Raw genomic sequence first — 23,971 nt, forward strand, 5'->3', positions numbered from 1 at the left:
GTGGCTGCTCACTCCATGGGCTCTGGGAGCCCAATTATGTGTGGAAGTATTAAAAAAAAAAAAAGCGCCCAGGAGCCAGCGTTCACACTGGCATACTCAAGATACGGACACGGATCCTGTCAACGGCTAATGGAACTCGCTGGTGTGTTGGTGCGCACATTCGTGGTTTGGAAGATTACCTTTCAAAGTGGACTTACTGTGCAATGGGAAATGAGCTGAGACCCCTATTTCTATACCTTTCCTGCTTGGATGGTCCGGATGCCATCGGCACAGGCAGCAGAGAAAATAACAGCAGCCTTAACTGTTCATGCACGTGTAATAATAGCCTTTAACAGAAGAGTAATTACCTTTGTCTAGTTTCCCCTGATATAAAATGTAATAAAATGGAGCCCAGCCTACCACTCAAGTAGCCTATGCTTCTTTCCTGAGACACAAGCGGTGCCTCTGAAAAATCCTTTGATCACAGGCTAAATTCACATCTTAATATTCAAAAATCCATTACTGTATGTTGGGTAGATTCCCCGTATGCATTTGACAGCTTGCAGGCCCTGTGCTATTAGACAACACATCTCAAAGCCACGGAGATTTACAGCCCGGAGATCATAGAACACAAGAGGGGTTGCGGTCCCCTCCCCCACCACACTCCACCATCACTGTGACAGGAAGACTCTGCGGAGCAGAAGAGTTTTGAGAGGGATGGCTTCATGTGGAAATAGAAGCCCCTGTGAACAGCCGGAAGCAATGGGGCTGAAAAGCAATCGCTAGTGTCAAGAACTTTCTTAGCTAAGTAGTGCAGCTGGTGGCAATAAATAGCATTCTAATCAAGGAGGATGCTCAGTTCGTGACATGACCGCGGATTGTTTCAACTACCGAACTTGATTTAGTGGCTGCATATGTCTGAAACGGATCTCCCCCCCCCCCGTGTATTTATAAATAAAAATCTAAAGGTTCCAATAGGAAGAAAAGATCTGCATACTAGATCAAAGTAAAATGCGGAGATCTATGTGAGACGTGCCAGCCCCTCAAAGCACACCGCGATCCTTAATGTCTTAAAGATGCCTCAGGTGTCACATGGCACAGCTGCTTCCATTTCTACAAAAGAAGGATGCTGTTTTCTTCGGCGGTTGAATGCTGTTTGTGACAAGGCGTCTTAGAACACCCTACCTATTCCTGGAGACTGCAAATAGGCAAATACAGTTGCTCACATGACTGTCTTAGACCCTCCTTCCAAGATATGAACATATGTTCTCACATAAGCCATTAATGAAACCTAGTCAATCGGACATAATCCTTAAAATGGTTCTGAAGGAACTGCTGAAAATGATGAACCAGAAAAGCCATGTGTACTATTAGCGAGGCTTAAACACGGGGGCTCATCTGACCGCTTAACTCACTGACTCTGCCTGAGTAAATAAGTTATTAGTTTTGACATAACCAGTGGTTTCTTTTACCATCTACTGCTGGTCTTTGTTACACGTTCTATTCATACCACATGTTATTGCTCTTTATAATTATCATGGAGCATAGCAATTGCACAGACTGTATCATATCCCACTGGGATAAACATTGTGGATGGGGGACCAGAAGAACTTGCCTTTGACTTAAAGTTTATTCCTACGGCTTTCTTTACATCGGAAAGATTGCTCACCGATGCCATTCACAAAACTAACTCTGTGTCTTAATGACTGTGGAGCTACCCTGAAGAGCACTTTATGCAGGAACCGCAAACGCCGATTGCTGCTCCACTGTGAGCTGTGTGCTCAAGCTTACAAAGCAAATGGCTGGTTAATCTTTGGAACTATGATACTCAAGATAAAAATCGACCAAACCTGAAAGCAAGGCATGGCATTTGCACTGCTGTCCTTGGGAGCGGATTTTCCACGCTGTGTTATTTGTTAATGCAGTAGCTTCACTTTGCAAAAGAAGCGAGAGAATAAGCTCAGAGGCCACCGAGCACCAACATTATTTTAAACATTTTGTTGACATCAAAGCCCATTATTGATAAAGCCACCTTACATTTTAATGTTCATGATGGGGATATTAAAAACCAGCGTTCCCACAGCCTAAAGATTGCTGCGTAGAGATGGCTTGAGTGTGTTTTAATTGCGAAATGCAAAACCAAGGTAAACAAAGACATATGTATTTCAGAGCACCATATCATAAGGCTGAGAAAAACTATAGAATAATATGAAAACTACTTTTTAAAAAAATTTATGGGCATTGATATTTTGCCTGCATGTATGTCTGTGTGAGGGTGTCAGATCTTGGAGTTACAGACAGTTAGCTGTTAGCTGTCATGTGGTGCTGGGAGTTGAGCCTAGGTCCTCTGAAAGAGCAGTCAATGCTCTTAATCCACTGAGTCATCTCTCTGGCCCCATGAAAAACTACTTTATCATCAAAAGGTATAGAGATGCCAGAAGTTACCTTGTTTCTGACTCTACTCTGAACCAGAGAGTTCCAAAGAGAATGTAAATAAAACTGAGAAGGACTTGAATTTGTCAGGCCTTGGTGGCACGTGCCTTTAATCCCAGCACTTGGGAGGCAGAGACAGGAGACCTCTATTAGTTCAAGGCCTGCCTGGTCTACAGACCAAGTTCCAGGACAGGCCCCAAAACTACAGAGAAACTCTGTCTCGAAAAACAAATAAAAACAAACAAACAAGCAAAAAAACCTTTTGGGGCTGGAGAGAGCCTTAGCAGTTAAGAGCATTGACTGCTTTTCCAGAGGACCAGGGTCCAATTCCCAGCACCCACTTGGTAGCCCACAGCTGTCTGTGACTTCACCTTTGGGGAATCTTCTGACACCCTCACACAGACATACAGTCAAAACACCAATGAACTTAGAATAAACAAGTCTTTTTTGTTGTTGTTGTTTTGTTTTTGTGACAGGGTTTCTCTGTAGCTTTGGTGCCCGTCCTGGAACTAGCTCTTGTAGACCAGGCTGGCCTCAAACTCACAGAGATCTGCCTGTCTCTGCCTCCCGAGTGCTGGGATTAAAGGCGTGCGCCACCACAGCCCGGCAATAAACAAGTCTTGAAAAAGAAAAAAAGATTTGGATGTGGTGGCTTCTGGGGAATTTTGGGCAGATCCCATCAGGATGTGCTTTAGAAGTGAAACAGTGGTTAATGAATTCCCTTGGATGGCTCTTAAAATGCTGTGGGTCAGCCAAGTCCACACACGGATTCCGTGTGAGGCTGAAGGCTGTAAGTGAAAACAGAGGAACGGAGACACTCAAGCCTTTAAGTCACTGCGTACACGTTCTTCCTCTCAGTCAGCAACAGGAAGAACCTAATACTTTATCTTATTTTTCATGAAAGGATACATAGATATATGATGAGTATCATCTATCTATCTATCTATCTATCTATCTATCTATCTATCTATCTATCATCTATCTATTTATCTATCATCTATCTAAGTTTATGTCATGACTGAGTTCTCTCTTGCTCTTTCTTTTTCTTCTAAAAGCCATGAGCTCAGAGCTGAGCTCAGCAAGCCTTCTCCTTCACAGTCAAGAACAACCCTGTTGGTTGGGGGACCCAGGTAATTTTACATGTGGACATAGGGCTACAAGGTACAGCACTCTGACCTCCACGTACAATTTCCCCTGGCAATGGAGGTTTACACTTAGCTGGAGCTGCTTTGGAAAAGCGGGATTTAGCTGCTCACTCTATCTGGGCGTTTCTAGCACTGACAAGCTCCAATTTTCGGACTTTTTTAAGAGATACGTGCTTTGCGTTGCTAATGGAATTCCCGTGGTAGAGTCGACCCAACCATGAATGTCTCTGAAGAACATCGGCAGGGGAGAGAAATGATTCCTGAGTCTGGATGGCCATGCCCAGATGCTCTAGCATCCTTGATCCCCACTTTCATCTCCACACTCATCCCAGGGGCTCCCTAGCTCCATGGGTACCAACCATTGCCTCTCTCTCAGAAGAGTCATCAGGAAAAGCTGCCTTAGTTTACCCCTAGACACAATGACTGTTGTATGGGGATGAATTTTCATTCTGTTCTGACCAGTTAAAATCTGTGAGCAAAACAAATGCAAATATTGAGTGTCTTCTGTTATATAAAGAATCTAGTGGGGGTGCTGCTTTGGGAAAGAAAAGGCTCCGCAAGAGTGGACAGGTGTGTGGGAAACAAGAGAGGCCATGGGGATGTGTAAAAAAAATGAGCAAACTACAAAATATATACAAATGAAAATTTCATAATAAAACCCATTATTCTATATACTAACTGTTATAATTTAAAAAAAAATACTGCAGGCACACAGGAGAAAGTCATCCTGTGATAGAGCTCACACCTGAAGAATTTTTTATTGGTGGAAGGGATAGGAAAGGGGGATGTTATAGGGAGGCCACTTGTGCGTTTCCCGGCAGCCCAGACTCCCGAAATAATCACACAGAAACCGTATTATTTGAAATACTGTTTGACCAATAGCTTAAGTGTATTTCTGACTAGCTCACATCTTAAATTAACCCATTTCTCTTAATCTGTGTATTGCCACGTGGCTATGGCTTACTGGCAAGGTTCAGCAGGCAGCTTGTGTCTTTCCTCTGGCGGCTACATGGTGTCTGGTGACTCCTCCTTCTTTCTCCCAGCATTGAGTTTAGCTTAGTGGAGGCTGAAGGTTAGTGGTACCCTGTCTGAAAAGAATAAGGAAGAGTAATAAAGCAGGACACCTGTCATTGTCCTCTGCCCTCTGCATGTGTGAACAGGAGTGTGCAGCCCCACTTACACACGCACACACACACACATACATGTACAACTTTAAAAAACAGATAAAGATAAAAAGTGTTGGGGGAGCTAGAAGGGGGGGGGTCTTCCAGCCAAATATGTGTTATATCAAGTGACCAAAGCACACAGCTTCACTTTGAGTCTTAGCTGAGACCTCGGCGCCTACTTAGTCGTCTGTACCGTTTTATCAATCATTTAATTTCCAGTTCAATATTGATGTGGGAGTGTCATATATCAATCTGTTGATTTCATTGGTTAATTAAATAAAGAAACTGCTTGCCCTGATAGGTTAAAACATAGGTGGGAGGAGTAAACAGGAGGAAGAGGAAGTGAGGTAAGACTCCTCAGACAGACTCGACAGCTCTGCTCTCTGGAGCAGAGACGCCAGGCTCTGCTCTCCCAGGCAACTCCGACCCAGGATGGACGTAGGCTAGAATCTTCCTGGTAAGCGCACTTTGGGGTGCTTACCCACATTATTAGAAATGGGCTAAATTAATATGTGAGAATTAGCCTAGAGGAGGCTAGATAGAAATGGGTCAAGCAATCTTTAAATGAATACAGTTTGTGTATTGTTATTTCGGGCATAAGCTAGCAGGCGGCTGGGGTGCTGGGGATGCAGCCCCACCGCTCCAATTTCAACACAATATAGAGTCTCTGTTCCTGTAAAGCAGACTGAAACCTATTTGTGTGCACGAAAGAGAAGCTTAAGTGAAGACTCTGAATCTTTACATGGCATTTCCCTACTCTTCTCCGTACTTCATGCTGTGAAGTAATTGTCGAGATCTCTTTCCCCCAGTTCTGGTTTCCCTCTTAGACCTTCAGGTCTTCAGTCAAGTTGTCTATTCTAACCCTGTCTTTTCTCCAGAGACAGTGCCCCTTCTGGAGGCCCTATCTTGAATGCCACCTCTACCTTCTAGAAATAGTTGGACATCTTTGCTTTTTCTTCTCTGCCACCTTTGAACTTTGAAAACATTTGTATGATGGCCAGGGGGTGTTTTAGTGTTTGCTACTTCTCTTCCTTTTTTGAGGCCAAGTTCTACAGCAGCTGGCTTTTTAAAAATTCATCTTTGGAGCCGGGCGGTGGTAGTGCACGCTATTAATCCCAGCACTGGGGAGGCAGAGGCAGGTGGATCTCTGTGAGTTTGAGGCCAGCCTGGTCTACAAGAGCGAGTTCCAGGACAGGCACCTAAAGCTACAGAGAAACCTTGTCTTGAAAACAACAACAACAGGGCTGGAGAGATGGCTCAGAGGTTAAGAGCACTAACTACTGTTCCGAAGGTCCTGAGTTCAATTCCCAGAAAGCACATGATGGCTCCCACCCATCTGTAATGAGATCTGGTGCCCAGAACACTATATATACAATAAATAAATAAAAAAAAACCCTGCAGATGGCAGAACCTTACAGAAAAGAGCTAACCAGATTTTTTAAAAAAAAAAAAAAGAAAACAACAACAACAATTTCATCTTTGGAGCCTAATTGTCCAGGTTAGAACACACAGGTATTCTGTAAATTAATGAACAGAGAAATGGCTGACTAAACTAATGGAGACATGGATTCATAACCCTCCTTTTGTTCAGTAAGGGTTGGCCTTGGATTCTCTTGTACTATAAAATAAGGCGTGGGTTCAACATTGTTTACCTCTGCCATGGTTTAAATTGTATCACCAATTCCTTTGAAAAGAGACGCTGATGTCCTCATCCCTGCTACCCCACCTGATCTGGAAAGAGTCATCACAGATACAATTAGTTAAGATGAGGTCACGGTGAAAGAGGGCAGGCCCTACTTCTGTGTGAGTGATGTCGTTAAGAGGTGATGGCCAGGTGAAGTTGGACTCAGGCAGGATGGAGGTCACGAGAACAAAGGCAGAGGTTACAGTGAGGCTGTTTCAAAGCAAGGAAATCCAAAAACTGTAGCTACCAGGATTCAGGAGAAAATATTTCCTGAAACTTTTAGTGGGGGGCAGGGCCCTGCCAAAACCCCCTTTCAGAACTGAGAGAGCATCGTACTGTTGCTTTAAGGCACTTCGTTTGTGCTACTGTATGTAGTGAACCCTTGGACATAGCATGCCTCAAAACTCACCTTAGTGTAGTGTTGTTAATAAGTGTTACCACTTAATGACAAATACAAAGTCCGCTGTAATCTGTGTTAAATCTAATACAGTTTCTACATAACATTTGCATCAGAGATTTCAATAATCGCCTATTGGTCTCTTTTATAAATCCTATAGCACGCCGCCTTGACTTACACGCTTTTACATAGGTTGAGGGCCTCACGTGAGAGTGCATGAGGCGTCAGGTGATGAGAAAGGATGGGATGGGGGGCGGCAGAAGGACGTGAGTCATGGAACTGCGAGAAGAGAGAAAGCTGATTTCTCTTCTCTGACTCCAAGTCCTTTATCGTCTGTTCTGCTTTTTCTTTTTCTTTTTTTCTCATTTGTTTATTTTTTGTTTTCTTTCTGTGCGGTAGATAAGTAAGTAAAACTGTAATTGATAGTGGAAACGCCAAAGTCTAGGGGAAGCTCCCTGGCTTCCGAATGGAGGTGCTAGCTGGACAGTTGTTCACTGGATTGCATGACGTTTGGGTCCAGGTAAGTTGTTTGAGTAACTTGCTTACGCTATCTGCGTGATGATTCTCCTTTTGAGCTAGCTAGGGTAAAAAGCGATATTCTTAAAAGTATTTCAAATGTAGAAGTCACATTGGCCAGTAGCACACTGGCCTAAGAGATAGGTTCCACAAGGAACTGAAGGAGCGACCTCTTCCTTCCTTGCATGGGAGTATTGCCATGAATTAACAGTGTTGGGAAAACATCAACTTGAAGGAAGTGTCCTTTACACACAGTTAATTACAGAGAGTGATTGCATGGTATGTATTGATTCTAATTAATAGAACAACACTCCTGAAATGCATTCGTTCACACACAATTAAAATGAATCCATTTTAAGAGTGTTGTCTAGTTAATCATGGTCTATCTATCAATCTCTATTTTTTTATTATCACCAGTACAATCAAAGCAAAGTATTTTCATCATGCTTCTATAGCCTTCATCCCCAGTTTCCCTACCCCTGCAAGGCTCGGGTAACCATTGCTAGGGCCCTTTCCTCAAACGCTAGGTAGACCTTTTTAGTGTCTTATTGAATTGGATGTTGGGGGTTTTCACTAAGCATTTCATTGCGGAGATTTACTCGCAATGTGGAATTACCAACAGAATGTTCTTTTATAATGCTAAATAGCGTTCTATTTTATGGATATGTCACAATGTCTCTCTCCTGCCCCCTTCTCAAGACAGGGTTTTTTCTGTGTAGTCCTAGCTGTCCTGGAACTCGCTCTGTAGACCAGGCTGGCCTTGAACTCACAGAGATCCACCCACCTCTGCTTCCCAAGTGCTGGGATTGAAGGTGTGCACCACCACCAACCCCCGGGCACCACGGTGTTTCTCTATTCATCTGATGTGGAACATTTGAACTGCTTCCAGGTTTTCGCTATGAAAAGTTCCTTTACAAATGCATCACATACGTGTGACACCGGTTTCTATTCTCTTAGGTAAATACCCAAAGGTAGGATCTCTGAGTAGCAGAATAAATGTATATTTAACATTTTAAGAAGTTGCTAAACTCTATCGAAAGGATTATGCGAGTTTTTACTTTCCTATCAGCAATCTATGAGAATTCTCCTTGTCCTGTATTCAGAATTCAGACCAAACCTTTGTATTACCAGACTTTTCAAATGTTAGCGATGCTAATGGTGGGTTTAATTTGCATATTCCTCAGGCCTAATAATATTTCATACAATTTTCCTTTTGTGGAGTTTCTACAGCTTTTGCTTAGTTTCTAAGATTAGATGCCTTGCCTTCTTATAATTGAGTTACAGGAATTTAAAAATAATCCCTGCACATAGGTCTTTGTCAGATATGTTTGCCACATTTTCTCCTAGACGACGACTTCCTTTTTCATTTTCTTAACGTGTCTTTCAAGGAGCAGGAAGTTAAATTTTGATGATGTCCAATTTATCATCTTAGGACATATGCTTTTTGTTTCGAAAGATACCGAAGACATCTTCCCAAGATCAAACAGTTTTCACTTTGACTTAAAAAGACATTTTATGATTTATCTTTCGTGTTTAGATCCCATCCTTTCTGAGTTAGCTTTCACACAAGGGGTGTTTGTGTGTGTGTGTGTGTGTGCGTGCGTGCGTGCGTGTGTGTGTGTGTGTGTGTGTGTGTGTGTGTGTGGTGAGGGGGTGGGGGAGTTAGGGATCTCTGTCTAATACATATTATTCCGACACCATATTTTCTGCCTTGAGGTTACTTCAGCGTCTGTCAAGGGTCAGTTGACTCCATGGGTAGTTTGCTTACTGCTGGCCAGCATCCCACTGTGCCTACTGGAGTTCCTACACTGTCTTTAAATCGCGAGATTAGTCTCCGCGTTCTCATTTCCAACATTGTTCTGAAAACCCTTGATCCTTTGTATCTCCTTGTGAATTTTAGAATTAACACATCAGCTTCTTTGTCTTTTTTTTCTCCTTTTTATGAGACACCGTTTCTCTGAGTAGCCCTGATTGTCTTGGTACTAGCTCTGTAGGCTGGTCTTAAACTCATAGAGATCTGGCTGCCTCGGCCCTGCCAAGCGCTGTGATTAGAGGCGTGGCTTGCCTTACCCTACAGTCAGGTGGTTTTGCTTTGCATGTGCGCAAGCTGCGGTGAAGTCCCTCGATTCTTTTCTTTTCTTTTTCGTTTTTCTTTCTTTTTCTCTTTTTTTTGGGGGGGGGCGGGAGCGGGGGAGAGGTTGTCACACATGATTTGTAAATAGTTGCAAAAATAGAAATGTAGAATTCTTTCATTTTTTGGCAGCACCAGCTCCACTCTCCTTGTCTAACTGGTTCCTTTAGATAGGGGAAATGCCCTTTTCTTTGCTGGGGGCTCCCCTCGGGGTCTCCTGGCAGAGACATCCTTCCCTTTCCCTGCCCTAGCACTGTGCAAAGTTGACCATGTGGATGGTGGTTTGGCTCAGTGACCGACAGGCTGGCCCTCTATTGGCCTCCCATGCTGAGCAGAAACCACAGGAGCCTGCACTCTGGGACTGACTGAGTCTATGCTCTATGCTGCTCTTGGTGAGAAAGGCAAAGATTCCCTGTGGGGCAGTGTCTTCACAGGTGACATATATCAAGTGAAGTTAATATTGAATTAGGGTTAGACAGATGGCTCAGTGGCTAAGAGCACTGGCTGGTTTTCCAGAGGACCCAGGTTCTATTCCCAGAACCCACATGGCAGTTCACAACTGTCTGTAACTCCTGCTCCAGGGGTTCTAAGTGACAGCTTCACACTAATGCACATGAAATAAAATTAAATAATTTATTTTTTAAAAGTAACGTTGGATTAATATTCCTGGAGTGTATAAGGACAGAAGAGGCACCTGGGTATATAGGGAGAAGGTTGTGGAGAAGTCAGCAAACCACACAAGGTCAAGGACCTCCAGGAATCGGAATCTGGAGGAGGTATTTGAAGATCCCTGCCTACTGCCTTTGAAGAACACTTTGTTACCATCTTGGTTTTTGACTTCCTGGCTCCTAGAGCCTGCTAGCCAATAAAGCTGTGTGAGTTTCAGTCATCCACTCTGTCGGGTTTTTTCACAATGGCCTTTGAATCTGAGACCCCACCCTTAACTACCCTCTCTCATGGTAAGTCAGCCAGAGTACACGTCATGTTTACCAGTAGGCATTCTGTCTCTTATAATCTATGTATTCTGCTATGATTTGTGAATATTATGAGTCATTTAAAAATTCAAAGTAAAGAAAAGTTTATTTGAAAAAAAAAATGCTTAAAATGTCCTCAGTGGAAAACTTCAAATATCAAAGAGGAGAGAGATAGGGAGAGCGAGAGACGAGAAGCAGCTTAGGAGTTTAGACAAAAACACCGCAGAGTAAATAGAACCTTGAAGGTTTCTAAAATAAAATAACATGTTGCTCATAGCAACAAATTAGTGACTAGCCAACCAAGGTTTGCCTTTAAAATATATCAAAATAGGCTGTCCTCTATGTGAGAGAGTCTTCTTTCTGTTATGATTGCTCTCCAAGATACATTACATTATGATAAATGATCATGTACATTGTTTTGACAATCAGAGAATTTATGAATGAAAAACTGATTTGCCTGCAGTGATGAACTAAACTGTAAAAAAAAAATAAAAGCATTAACAATGACGATACCATTTAAAATTTGTTTAAGAATTGTGCTGCAGTTTTGCTTTCTTCTTAATCAGGAGCAAGAAAGCAGCTAAAAGGCATTTCTTTTGCAGTAACGAGCACGTGACAGCTCTTATTGGAAACTCACACATCCACAGAGACAGTGGCTTTGTTTTGGCGGCTGCAGCCTAGAGACCTCCTACTCAGGTTTTCCTCTGAGTGTATGAGAATATCACCAACTTTTGCTGTTATTTGTCTGAGGGTTCTTAGCACAAGAGAGTGGTGACAATTCCAGGCTCTTTGCAGGGGTGGGGAGGGTGGGGAGAGTAGCCTGGGGGTGGGGGGAGGGTGGGTACATAGCAATTGGATCTCTGGGTCCATAGGTCAGGCATAAAATGCTTCCTTGATTCATAGGAAATATGTCTCGTGGTGAAAATGAAACTGCAACCATTTTTCTCCATCCATGCCTGGAGAATTCCAAAATCAACCAACAGCAGATTGTGACCGAGAACCTGGTAGGATATGCTCAAGAGGCAAAAGAATTCTAAGTTTGAGACTAGTCTGGGCTACACCTTTGCCTTAGTTACCTTTTCGTTGCTGTGATCAAAACAAAAACCAAAATAAACAAAAAACCACAACAAAGCAACAACGGCAACAACAAAGCCCATGAGTTTATTTTGAGCCATGTTTCTGAGGAAGAGTCAGTCCACTGTGGCAAGCGAGGCAGGATCTCATCTGCAAACCTGAAGCAGGTCCAGAAATGGAAGTGGGGTGAGGATATAAACTCTCAAAGCCTGTCCAAGTGACATACTTTCTCCAGCAAGGCTGCTCCTCCCCAAAACAAGGCCACCAACTGAGGACCAAGTTTTCAAAAGCCTGAGCCTATAGAGGACGTTTCACACTCAGGTCACCACAGCTTTAAAACGGGGACATAGGGAAATGGCTCAGTGTGTAAGAGTACTTGATATGTAAGTAGGACACACATGTAAACCTCCAGCATCCGTGTAAAAGGCATGACTGGGGGGAGTAGAGCAGACCCGGTATATTTGTTTCTTACAGTTAAAGGGAAATATAAGTGAGTCTCCAACTTGTAATAAGAAATATCTTAGCCAGGTTGTGCACGCCTTTAATCCCAGCACTCGGGAGGAAGAGACAGGCGGATCTCTGCGGTGAGTTTGAGGCCAGCCTGGTCTACAAAGTGAGTTCCAGGACAGCTCGGATTACCGAAAGAAAGAAAGAAAGAAAGGGAAAAAGAGAGAGAGAGAGAAGAAGAAAGAAAAAGAAAGAAATGTACTGATACACATAAGACATAGAACTAATTGAACATAAAATCCTAAAATAATTTCTCTTGGAGGGTGTAAGAGGAAGACGAGAATAAACTTGCCTTGATGAACTGCCATGAAGTTGCCAGGCCACTGTGTCGTTCCTGAAGCAGAGACTGGCACATGGCTAGTGTTCCCATTACCCTGGTGCTCTCTCCACGCCCTGCCCAGTGCCGAACCTCCAGTGCCTGCTCTCCACATTCTGCTCCCATCACCAAAAGGCCACTTCCTTCTCTAGACATTTCAATGCCCTTGTGACATATGGCCTCACCATCATCCTCATGCTGGGAGAAAACTTCCAGGTACCAAATAATGCAGTCTTTACCTACAAATCCATTCTTAACCTTGCTGTACTGAAAAGATTGCCGGCTCGATCCATTTTGGTTTGCAGGGAGGCTTGTTTCTGGCCTGTGTAGCTCCAGAGGCACAGAGGCCCTGTAAGTTCCGGCAGAGCACTTGAGACCACAGGGTGCGTCTTAGCAGGGGGTACCTACACAACAGGTGCTCATGACGGCTTTTTGAGTGAATGAGAGTGAGTGACGAGGCCTGCTGACCTTTTCTGAGTTTCCCTTGACAAGGAGGCCCAAAGTGCATTGACTGACAGGAATTTTATCACCCAGGACTTTATAATAATCAGGAATATCTTTCTTAATTAAATAAAGCCTCAACTTATGCGTAACCTTTCAAGGTCCTATTATGCCACACGTCTTTAGTTTCCAGTAAAGAAGTGACATTTGCCCTTCGAACTTGCCCTTTCCTTAGAATAATATATACTGCTTTCTTATTTCTAGGCAGTGTAGGCAAGAGGCAGATGCCGCTCCTGAAACAGTCAAAGAGTGGGAGCCCACGTTTTGTCTGACCATTTCCCTCAGAACAAGGAATTCCCTGACCTGGAGCAATCTTGTGGGCCTCCTCTTTCAGTCGCTTTTCCCCTGCTGTGATAAAACACCGTGACTAAAACAACTCTTTGGAAAAAGGGTTTATTTGGGTTTACAGTTGGAATAGAATAAGGGTCCAGTACAGCCAGCAGGCGTGGCAGTAATCAGCAGGCACGGTGGCCAGAGCAGAAAGCCGAGAGCTGGAACGCATGTCTTCAAACGAGAGTACAAAACAGAGAAAACAAACTGGAAGTAGGGGTAGGCAAGGTTTTTGCCTGCTAAAGCCTACTACAAGCCTATCTGCTCTCAAAGCCTGTCCCCGTGACATAGTTCCCCCAGCAAGCCTGCACCTCATGAACTTCCAGAACACGCACCACCAATGGGGGACCACGCACTTGATCCCACGAAGGCCATTCTCATTCAAACTACTACACCCTCACCGGTCACACATGTTGAAGGCTCTTTTGAGGTGCACAGTGCTACACCAATTGCAGAGGTGACAGATAACCTGCTCTATGTGTCCTGCATTGGGGGGGGGGGGGGCTGTTGGAAAGTTTAACGTAAGTAGAACAGTAATTTAAAAAAAAAAAATCAAATCCCAAAGAGGTGGGAGAGGTAGTAGAGCCCATGAACCCTTGCACACATCCACTCGCCAGGGTTGGAGAGGCAGTGAATTCTTCAGGACGGTCTTCATGAAGACTCTATTTTCCCCTGCTTTTAGCTCAGCTTTCTCTTGCTTATAAAAGGGAGATTAAATGTTTTGTGCACATAGATAGTCTGCTTTCTTATATTATAAGATGTGATCCAAACTTCCAAGCTGTGTCTGATTCCCAAGGCTATTTTCCTTCCCCAAGGCTGTCTTCATTGACTTTGTATGTTTAGGAATTTTCAGATTCAGTTCCCTTGGGCTGCCTTCCTTCGGATACGCAGCCTCGATAGTTGACTGTGGTTGGACACCCATGCAAGGCTCTGGCTTTTAATATACCTCATATTCATGTCCACACAGATCCCAGATGTCTACCTATTCTTTCCTGTGATCACTAGTCTTCATTCTGTGAATGATACCACCACCTAACACCTTGCTAAAATAAAGTTTTCAAAATCACTCCTGTTTCATCTACATGCTTGTCTGTGTGTGACATGTGTCCCATGTGTGCCTGCTGTCCACAGAAACCACAAGAGGGTATCAGATCCCATGAGAGTGGAGTCACATACAGTTGTGGGCTGGGAGTTGAACCCTAGTCCTCTGGAAGAGCAGCCAGTGCTCTTAACTACTGAGCCATCTCCCCCACCCTTGAAGTCACCCTTAAATCTTGTTTTCACCTTCCTTTCTTCTTTCTTGTCTCCCCGATTATATATAAACCTCCCGTTCTGCCTCTAGGATAGGTCTTCCACACATCTACTACTCACATACTCCAAGGTGCTAGTGTTTCTTAGCAGGAAAAGCTCTTTGCCCTTTCCGTTTTGTTTTGTAAAATAAACTTACATGTTGAAATAAGGAGCGGCGGCGGGGTTGCGTCCCCAACACCCCGGCCGCTTGGCTAGCTCATGCCCGAAATAACAACACACAAACTGTATTCATTTAACTGCTTGACCCATTTCTATCTAGCCTCTTCTAGGCTAATTCTCACATATTAATTTAGCCCATTTCTAATCATCTGTGTAAGCACCCCAAGGTGCGCTTACCGGGAAGATTCTAGCCTAAGTCCATCGTGGGTTGCAGCTGCCTGGGAGAGCTGAGCATGGCATCTCTGCTCCAGCAGAGCTGTCGGGTCTCTCCGGGAGCAGAGCAGAGTCTGACCTCACTTCCTCTTCCGCCCAGAATTCTATTCTGTTTACTCCTCCCATCTATGTTCCAAGCTGAGGCCAAGCAGTTGGTTTATTATATCTTAACCAATGAAATCAACAGATTGATATATGACACTCCCACATCACTTACATCATAAACTCTACCATTCTGCCCATTGTCAAGAGCAGAGGCCAGCGACATTGTCCACATCTACATCGCTGTGCCATTTCCATCTTCATCCGGCTCTGGAATTCTTCTCATCCCAACTAAAACTCTGAACCCAGTGGACAGCAACACCTCTTCCGCTAGGCTTTGGGAAACTCCATTGCATTTCCTGTCCCTATGAATCCCACTTCGTAAAGAGAGGAAAGCATCTGTGTTAAATCTCTGGATGGACGTCACAGGTCCGGGAAAGTGGAGGGGAAAGGCTGAAGACAGGCACACTCTGTCCTGGCTGAAACTGACAATGTGGTTTGTGGTGGGGTATGAATAGGGATGAGAGGGAGGGACAGAAGCTGAGAGCCTGGCCAGGCATGCACACAGAGCCCGTTCTGAGCCCAAGTGCACCTCTGGAAGACATTAAGCCAAGCGGCGACAAAAATCTGACTTCCATATTCTTCAAAGAGTGTCACGTAAGCTCAGCCTGACTCTGACGCTGCAATCCTCCTGCCTCAGTCTTTGCGTTCAAGTATGACACCTGTCCTTTGGGCTTGCAGACATACCCCTCAGGTAGAATACTCATCGTATCATGGAATTTATGTGCAGAAATGCAAACTGATCTCTTTTCACAACAAGAATATTTCACATATAAGCAACTCTGAAAATCAGCAGAGATAACTTTTGCACATTGGTTATAAAGTTATTCTAATACATGAGACTAGTTTTTCAAAAGAATAATCAGTGTGTGGAAAGGACCTCCACTTTGCATTGAAATGAAGGGTACTACAGGTTGCCCTTGGTTACCACTGGTGTTTGTGGATCTTTAGAGTATCAATAATTATTTGTTCAATAAATTGATTTTCCAGTTTTTTTTTTAATTAAAAAAAATCAAACTCTTCCCCTCAGATATTTGAATGGGACCAGACTGGCGGGTTTCCACCACACTGAAAATTCCTTTCTCCAGGAGTCTTTGCAAATGTGGCCTGCCCTGTCCGGAGGGGGTAGAAAGGAACAAGTCAAGCTGCCTCCATGTGAGGTCAGGGCTATGCTTGGTTTTGCCACTAATTAGAGCACGACCTCCCGCAGGTCACCGCACCTCTCTTACATGGCTCTTTTTCTTGCTGCCCAAGGGACATCGTGATTCCTGCTCCCCTTCGTGGCTTTAGTACGTGCCTGAGCTCTCGTGGGGCTGGGCGGCTCTGAAGCAACTCTGCCAGGGATTTGTCTCATTTTTTGTTCACATGTAAAATATTACTATGTAAATGAATTGCACATTTAAAACTCCCATGTTCTTAGTTCTGTGTACTGTCATTTAAAACCCCTATTATGTAAGGAAATTTTAATTTTCTAATAGTTTCAGACTTACAGAGAACTCATGGAAATAGTACAATTTCTCATTTAGCATACACCCAATTTCTCTTAACCACCATTTTTAGACTGTTTTTCATCAGTAAAATGCATAGGTTCATTATAATGTAAGAAAACAAAAGTGGGAAGCCTGCTTTCATTTTCTGGGATCTTATTTAGCTCAGCTTGCACCCTGGTGGGAGGCAACGTATCTTCTATAACTAGATGTATCAGCTAGAGTATTTCTTGGCTCCCAATAACAGAAAACTCAGACCCAACTGCCTTCCAGAGTGAAGAGGATTTATTATCTGAGAAGTGGGAAGTGTGGAAGCCAAGGAGTTCAGGGGGTTGATTCAGGGACTCAGTGATGTCATAAGAGGCCCGGGCTATTCCTTTTGAATGCCTTCAAATCCTCTGAGCCAGCGCTGGCTCCTCTGCTGTCGCCCCTGCTCCTGGTAGCCAGATGGCACAGCAATTCGTACATTTTCCAGATGCAACCGCAACCAGGAGAAAACGGACTTTGTGTCCTTCGTGATCAGCAAGGAAAACTTCTTCCAGAAGCTCTCCCCACTCGTCGCGGATGTTCTCTCAATTTTCTCTGGTGTCAGTGGCATGACATGCGCACGACATACCAGTCGCTGGTAGGGAAAGAAGGGGATTGGCTAGCTCAGAATGTCTGTGGGGTGACTGTTGCGACTGAGACTAGGGTTTTCTCTCTTCTCCCAGGAAAGCACACGGCCACTCATCCTGGGAATAGCAGACCCTTGAACCAAAGAAAGGAGATGTGGGGTGGTGGCAAATGTTGAGAAAGGAGGGGGCAACGAGAATACCGTAAGCTCTCACATGGTAGAGGAAATTGAAATAATAGCAAATATCATTTGCTTATAATGTGCTGAACATCATTTCAGAACCCAGTCAGACTCTGTAACGCCACCAAGTTGTCTTTTTTTCTTTTCTTTTCTTTCTTCTCTCTCTCTCTCTCTCTCTCTCTCTCTCTCTTTCTCTCTCTCTCTCTCTGTTCTTCAATACACAGTTTCTCTATGTACCCCTGACTTTTCTGGATTTGCTCTTTAGATCAGGCTGGCCTAGAACTCAGAACTCAGAGATCCTCCTGTCTCTGCCTCCCAAGTAGTGAACTGACTTGTCTAATATCTTACTAGACAAATTGCTTAACATCTATGAGTCCCCATGACTCTATTTGGAAAAGAGGTACAAGTGGCAGCTATGTTTATCAAGGATGCCTGCATTTGGTCCTGTCATCAGCGCTTTAGACGCATCAAATGTTTCAATCTTTGCAAACTAAACTCGGGTGGTACTAACTATCTCCATAGTTACCGGAGAACATTTGGGTCCTAAGGAAGCAAAGAAAATTGCTAAACTTGGAGGAACCTGTGAAGGCTGGATCTGTAGGTGGAACCCTGTGTCTGGGCTGAGATTCCCAGTGCATTCCAGGGTCTGGGCTGAAGTTCCTAGACTCCAGGATTGGGCTTTGTCTCCTCTGTCACAGATGATCCTGCCTGTTTGAGTTAGAGGTATATTATTGACCTATCCCAGTTGGCTCAGTCCTCACTAAGGTAATATTTAAAATGCACTATCAAAATTAGAAATAAAGAAAATAGACTGCATATTCAGTCATATAGTTCAGTGAAAATACTGTTCTCTTATGGAAGTGGCGATGGGAGGAGAATAAAAGAAACGATGACCCAAAATGACACTCTGTCACTGAGATGTGTTTCCACAGATCTCTAGCGAGACAATTTACTCTCCAACAAATTTTTTTTTTTTTTTTTTATTTTCGAGACAGGGTTTCTCCGAGGCTTTGGTTCCTGTCCTGGAACTAGCTCTTCTAGACCAGGCTGGCCTCGAACTCCCAGAGATCCGCCTGCCTCTGCCTCTTGAGTGCTGGGATTAAAGGCATGTGCCACCACCGCCCGGCTGCATATTATTTTTAATTTTATTTTATGTGTATGGTGCTTTTTACTTCCTATGTGTCTGTGTACCACCCGAGTGAAGTGCCTATGGAGGTCAGAAGAGAGCATTGGATCCGTCAGAAAGGGGGTTACATATGACTGGGAGCCACCATGTTGGTGCTTGGAATCAAACCTAGACCATCTGCAAGAGCAGCCAGTACGTAGAACCACGGAGCCATCTCTCCCACCCCGCATCACAGTTAATGATATTCCTGGAAGCTTTAGGCCCTTGACCGACCATCAAAGAATGCTGGGTTGCTACTTAATAAATTACAGGGTTTTTCTTTTCTTGAAAGAGAATTAGCTTCCTTCTTAGTACTCGAAGAATTTAAGTCAAGGGTCAGTGTCTCTAGACACGTCTGATAAGTCAGTAAATTGGCTAGAAATTTTGACCACATATCTCTCGTGGAACAGATTGAGATTCTCAGGGACCCTGTTCAGGTCATTCCCATGATGTTTGCTTCAGTGGGGAATGCAGCTGGGAGCAAGCAACAGAATTCCTATGAATAGCCATGGGGAAAGATGGGTTTGCTTTTTGCTCAGGTGTGAGGGACTGCAAGACTAACCTGGCTTAGCACTTCCGGCGATTTTTCCTCATGAGTCACAGATGGCTACCGCACCTCTCACCTTCCCATCCTAACACTGAAACGGTGGGCATCATAGAACAGGGGGGCCTTGCTTTCATCAGAGAAGAAAACCTTCTGGGACATCAGCGGAAGCGTTCACCCACCCCTGTGCAGTGGTGCTGAGGGTTCAGTACTAGGCTCATCCTCCTGACGATGAAATGGTAAAACATCTTCCAGTTCCAGGATAATGCTACATTCTGTTAGAAAGGATGGAGAGAAAGGGGATGTTGGGAGAGACCGAGGGAGAGAAGAAAGAACGAGAGAACTCTTGGAGAGGGCAGTTTGTGTAACTTGTCTCTGCCATGTGTCCTCTCTGTTCTAGGCAGGCAGGAACAGACAACTGCCTCTGTAGGGTCCTGTCCTGAGGGCCTCTTTACTGTTCTGTACCTGACATAATGGGTCCTCTAGGAAGCTACATGAACCATCCTAGAAGAAGAGAGCCAATCAGGATGTTTCTAGAGAGCCTTCAATGCCAGCCTAGGGGGAATTATGCTTCCTACAGCACCCAGAAGTCCCATCCCCACCATATTTCTAGAAACACAGACAAGCTTATAAGGGAAGGAGTGAACACTTTGGTGATGTCAAAAACTTAAATGAGGCTTAGCTAACCACCAGGTCAAAGAGCTGGAGATATAGTTCACTATTAAACCACCTACCAGACCCAGGGCATAGCTCCCAGCATCACACATACGCGCATGTGCGTACACACACACATACACACACACACACAATTAAATACATACAACCCATTAAATAATCAGATCAGTGAATTTCAGGACAGTTTTAACAATTACCAGGCCAAACTTGTTCCAATGTAAATGAATCTGAAAACTTCAAATTTGAATACCGAACCTAACTCCTTCCCATACTATACAATCTACCGTGCAAAATGGACCCATTGCAAAGTCATTCCCAAGGACTGTTCTGCTCAGCTTTCACTTTGTGTGAGCAAAAGTAAAAAAGAGACAATTTTTTTCTTTCCTTCTCCATTTCAAACTTTTCTCTGTTTAAGACAGGGTCTTACTGCGTAGCTCAGGCTAGCCTTGATTTGCCAGCTTCCTGCTCCAGCCTCCTGGATACTGCTGGGAAAATGGCGGTCTTATCAGTCTGCAAAACATTTGCATGAGAAAGGGACATCAGGACGGAAGGGACCTCAGTGAAGCCACCTAGAACTTTTCCTCTAATTTGTCACCCTGTGACTGAAGCAAGGTATGTGTGTGGGCCCCCTCATTGGTATTTTTGCACTCCTCTTCTCTGGGACGCATACAACAACCCTAAAACAGAGAGACATCTTCTGTATGTTGACTGCTGGTCAGTCTGCATAACCTACCATTGAATTTTTGTGGCTTGCTGGACATACATTTTAATATTTCAGGAATATTTTTCAGTTTTCAGAGTCTAGAATGGACAAAGCGAAATCACCCAGTCTCTTTGGAATCTACATGATGTGAGACTGGATTTGGCAGGCTCTCTGAAGAGGATGGAAGAGCACCCACATACCCGGAGAGGTACAGATTGACTCAGTGGACCGTGCTCCCGACTGCTCAGTGACGGTGCTCCTGAAGTCCTGGTGCAAGGCACCACCCTCTCTGAGACTCACGGTTTGTCCCAGTGTTTTCAGCAGCCAGTGGGAAGCCAATTTACACCCTGCCGCCACCACACAGTTTTATGAGGGGAACACGGATGCTACTTCAACTGCGGGGGGGGGGGGGGGGGGGGNGAGTTTGGGGAGGGGGGCCGCGGTCGGGGGTCGTGGGGGGAGAGAGGGGGGGGGGAGAAAAGAAAAAAAAGTGCTCCCTTCAGCAGCACATATACTAAAATTGGAACGATACAGAGAAGATTAGCATGGCCGCTGTGCAAGGATGACACGCAAATTCGTGAAATGTTCCTTAAAAAAAAAAACACAAAACAAAAATCCAAAAACGTTGGCTTGCCTGTCGTCTGATGAGGTTTATGTGTGGGAGTGGAATGCTAGTGAAAGTTGTGTCTTCAAACAAACAAAAACCCCGAAACATTCCAAATAATGTCACAATCATCAGAGAGAGAATCCAGGAGCAGGCCACTAATTTCCCCAACTTCCCTCAGTTTTGCCGTTTTTCTTTTTTCTTAAAAATTAAATTCAGGTAGCACCAATGCGTTTGTTTCATTGAATTAGCAATGGCCTTGAGAAGGTGTTTCAGCCCCCCCTCTTCCCCCCCCCAAAAGGTTTTCTATGATGACAAACCCATGCATGTTTAGGGGTGCATGTGGTGCACAGGCCTTGGGCTGTCAATCACCTGCGTAAGTACCGGCTGCTTCCTGCCCCGTCTGGCTGCCGAGGCTGTATTTATGGCAAAGGTTACTGTCACTATCAAAAGAAACACAGGCTGGCTGGCTCTGCGCTCCTCAGGAGCACAGGAATGTAAACTGGACATCTGTCTGAGCAAGCAGGCAAGCCAACATGTGTCTTCTCTCAGAGGGTGATCTCCCCCTGCAAACGGTGTTCTTCCGGACGGGCTTCGGGAAAGCAGAAGGCAAAGCTCTCCACTCCACAATGACTGCTAAGCCAGCACAGAAAACACAGCTTTTAAATGGTGCGCATCGTTTGTGAAATATGCTTCCTCTGTGTGTGTGTGTGTGGTGCATGGCTGTCTGTGCACATGTGTATATGGTACACTCACCTGTTTGTACACATGTGGAGGCTATAGATCAACACCAGGTGTCTCGCTTTATCACCCACCGTCTTCATTTTTGAAGCAGAGTCTCTCCTTGACCGCGCAGTGCATCATGGCAGCTAGAGTCCCAGGATGTGTGGGCCACCACCCTTCCTCTCCTCACAGTACTGTGGTTACAGCCCAGGTACCTGAACCAGCTTTTGCGTGAGCTCTGTGGCTCCAAACACAGATCCTCACGTACCAGCAGCGAGCACTTTCCCCTCTGAGCTGTCTCCCCAGGCCCTGAAATGGATCCTTCTATGTAGCGGTAATTTATTAATAGTTATATAATATGTAACCCAGCTATTGTGATGCCAGTTTCAGAACAGATGTGATTTATGGTGCATTAAACACTAATCTTATTTAATCCCCGCAACAGGCGTGCGTGATAGGTATTATTTCTGTTTACAGAGGAAGCCTGAAGCCTTTAGCAGGTAGGCTGCCTGCAAGGAGGGAGGCAGGGACTCCGGACTGCTGCAGAGCCTGCTTGCCTCTGGGCTCTCCTGACCAGAGTTCTAAAACTTTCTATGTTGATTAGGGAGTTGATCTTTCCTAGGGGTGATCAGTTATTTTAAATATCATCGTATCTTTAGAGTAAGAAAACATGGTAAATGCAACCTGAGGTTTTTATCCCCCACCCCAGTGTAAGGAAGAAGCAATTAATTGTAGGTTGGCCAGAGGAAGTCTGTCTCCGTTGTTTCCATGCCGTTTTCAGAGGCCAATGTAAAGAACCTCGCTGTTAGCGGAGGAGCACTAAAGGTTTTGAATACTAAGGTCTAAATAAATGTGGATATGAAAAAAAAAAAAAAAGAATCCCAGCTCTTATCTACTATAGAAATTCCAGTATCTGGGCAGGACCTACACGGTAAGGTTCAAAAGTGATTACTAAAAATAAAACAGGACCTTTTGTTAGTGAATTAGAAACATACTTTAAGCTATTGGAAATTCTGCGGAGCAAGTGACGACCCTGTTGCCATTTGCTTTGCTGTGGTAAACACCATGGGCAAAAGCGACTTGTGAGGGGGAAGGGGTTTTATTTCGGCTTGTAATTCTGGTTCACCATCCATCCCTGAGGAAGGTCAGGACAGAAACTCCAGCAGGAACTGAAGCAAAAGCCGTGGAGGAGTGATGCTCACTGGCTCACGCTCCGGCCCATGCTCAGCTGTCTGTCTTAGTAGACACTGCATGCAGCTTCACCAGCCTAGACATGGTGCCGCCCACAGTCATCAGTGAAGACACTCTCTTTACAGACGTGGTCACAGGCCGGTCTGATCTGGGCAGTTCCTCAGCTGAAGTTCCCTCTTGACATGTGAGTCTAGGTTGTGCTAAACCGACAAAAACACAGTATTATACGGTAGAAGACAAAACACAAGAGGTCAGGAGAGGAAGATGCTGGCTTTGTCCTTCATCAAGAAGCCCCGTGACTTTGAACAGGTCACATGAGCTCTCTTGACTTGTTTCTTCAGGCAAATGAAGCCTCTGGTGCCGTTGAATTCCAAAATTCTGAGTTTAGGAGCCAGACTTCTTATCCTTGGTAATGAGGTGGGTTCCCTTTTTCCAAGTCTCTTAAGACATTACAAGGAACCGGCTGAAAAGGTGTTTCCTTTGTGTGAGCTCCTTCATCCACCCTGTCCTCTTTCCTGCTTTTCTCCTTGACCATTGGAAGACACATTCAAGGATCATGTCAAAGTGAACGAGAGGAATATAATTAGTCAACAACTCAGTTTTCCGTGAAAACAATGGTCTCACCTCCATGGGGCCACTCCTTGCACTGTTTTATTGTTCAACAACAGTTAATTATTTATTGGAATATAGCAGGATGGCCTCAGACTCTTAGCCAAGGATGACTTTGAATTTCTCTGCCTCCTAAGCGCTGGCTTTACAGGCATGCATCACCATGGGTTACACAATGCTGGGGGATAGGCTTTCAGAAGTGCTAGGTAAGTATTTGTGTCTTGAATAGCCTTATATGATCTAGAAATAGATCAAGAATACCGAATAAGATGGGCGGGTCTCATTGGTACCTGTACTATGGGTCAGATTTCTCCAGATGTTCATGCGAGCCCTTGAAACGGTGCTACAAGTTTCCAGCACAAGAGGAAATAGAAGCCTCTGGCTTTCCCATGCTGAAACAGCTGAATTAAGGACTAGTAAGGACACACCCACTGAGTAGACTATGGATTGCAACTCTTCAAAGGTCAGATCCGACAGACATAGGACCAGAGATACTTTCCCTAGAGCCAGCCAACCACTTTCGTGGCCTGGAAGCATTT

The 23,971-nt window shown here is 44.5% G+C and overlaps 1 protein-coding gene and 1 non-coding gene across 2 annotated transcripts in view; one reads left to right on the top strand and one right to left on the bottom strand.

Moving 5' to 3' along the window:
• Positions 1-4,521: 4,521 nt before the first annotated feature.
• Cdin1 (CDAN1 interacting nuclease 1) overlaps positions 4,522-23,971 on the bottom strand; it is a 236,807-nt gene continuing 217,357 nt past the window's right edge. Inside the window, exon 11 of the mRNA XM_050133926.1 lies at positions 4,522-4,645. Coding sequence (XP_049989883.1) covers positions 4,609-4,645 — 37 coding nt within the window. The 3' untranslated portion in view covers positions 4,522-4,608. The remainder of the gene's footprint in view (positions 4,646-23,971) is intronic.
• Positions 20,796-20,902, top strand: LOC126496873 (U6 spliceosomal RNA). The gene has a single exon (XR_007590476.1). It is a non-coding gene; the product is annotated as a U6 spliceosomal RNA (small nuclear RNA).

The sequence above is a fragment of the Alexandromys fortis genome, unplaced genomic scaffold (assembly GCF_014885135.2).
Source record: "Alexandromys fortis isolate MF-2015 unplaced genomic scaffold, M_Fortis_MF-2015_v1.1 scaffold_6, whole genome shotgun sequence".
Classification (NCBI taxonomy): domain Eukaryota; kingdom Metazoa; phylum Chordata; class Mammalia; order Rodentia; family Cricetidae; genus Alexandromys; species Alexandromys fortis.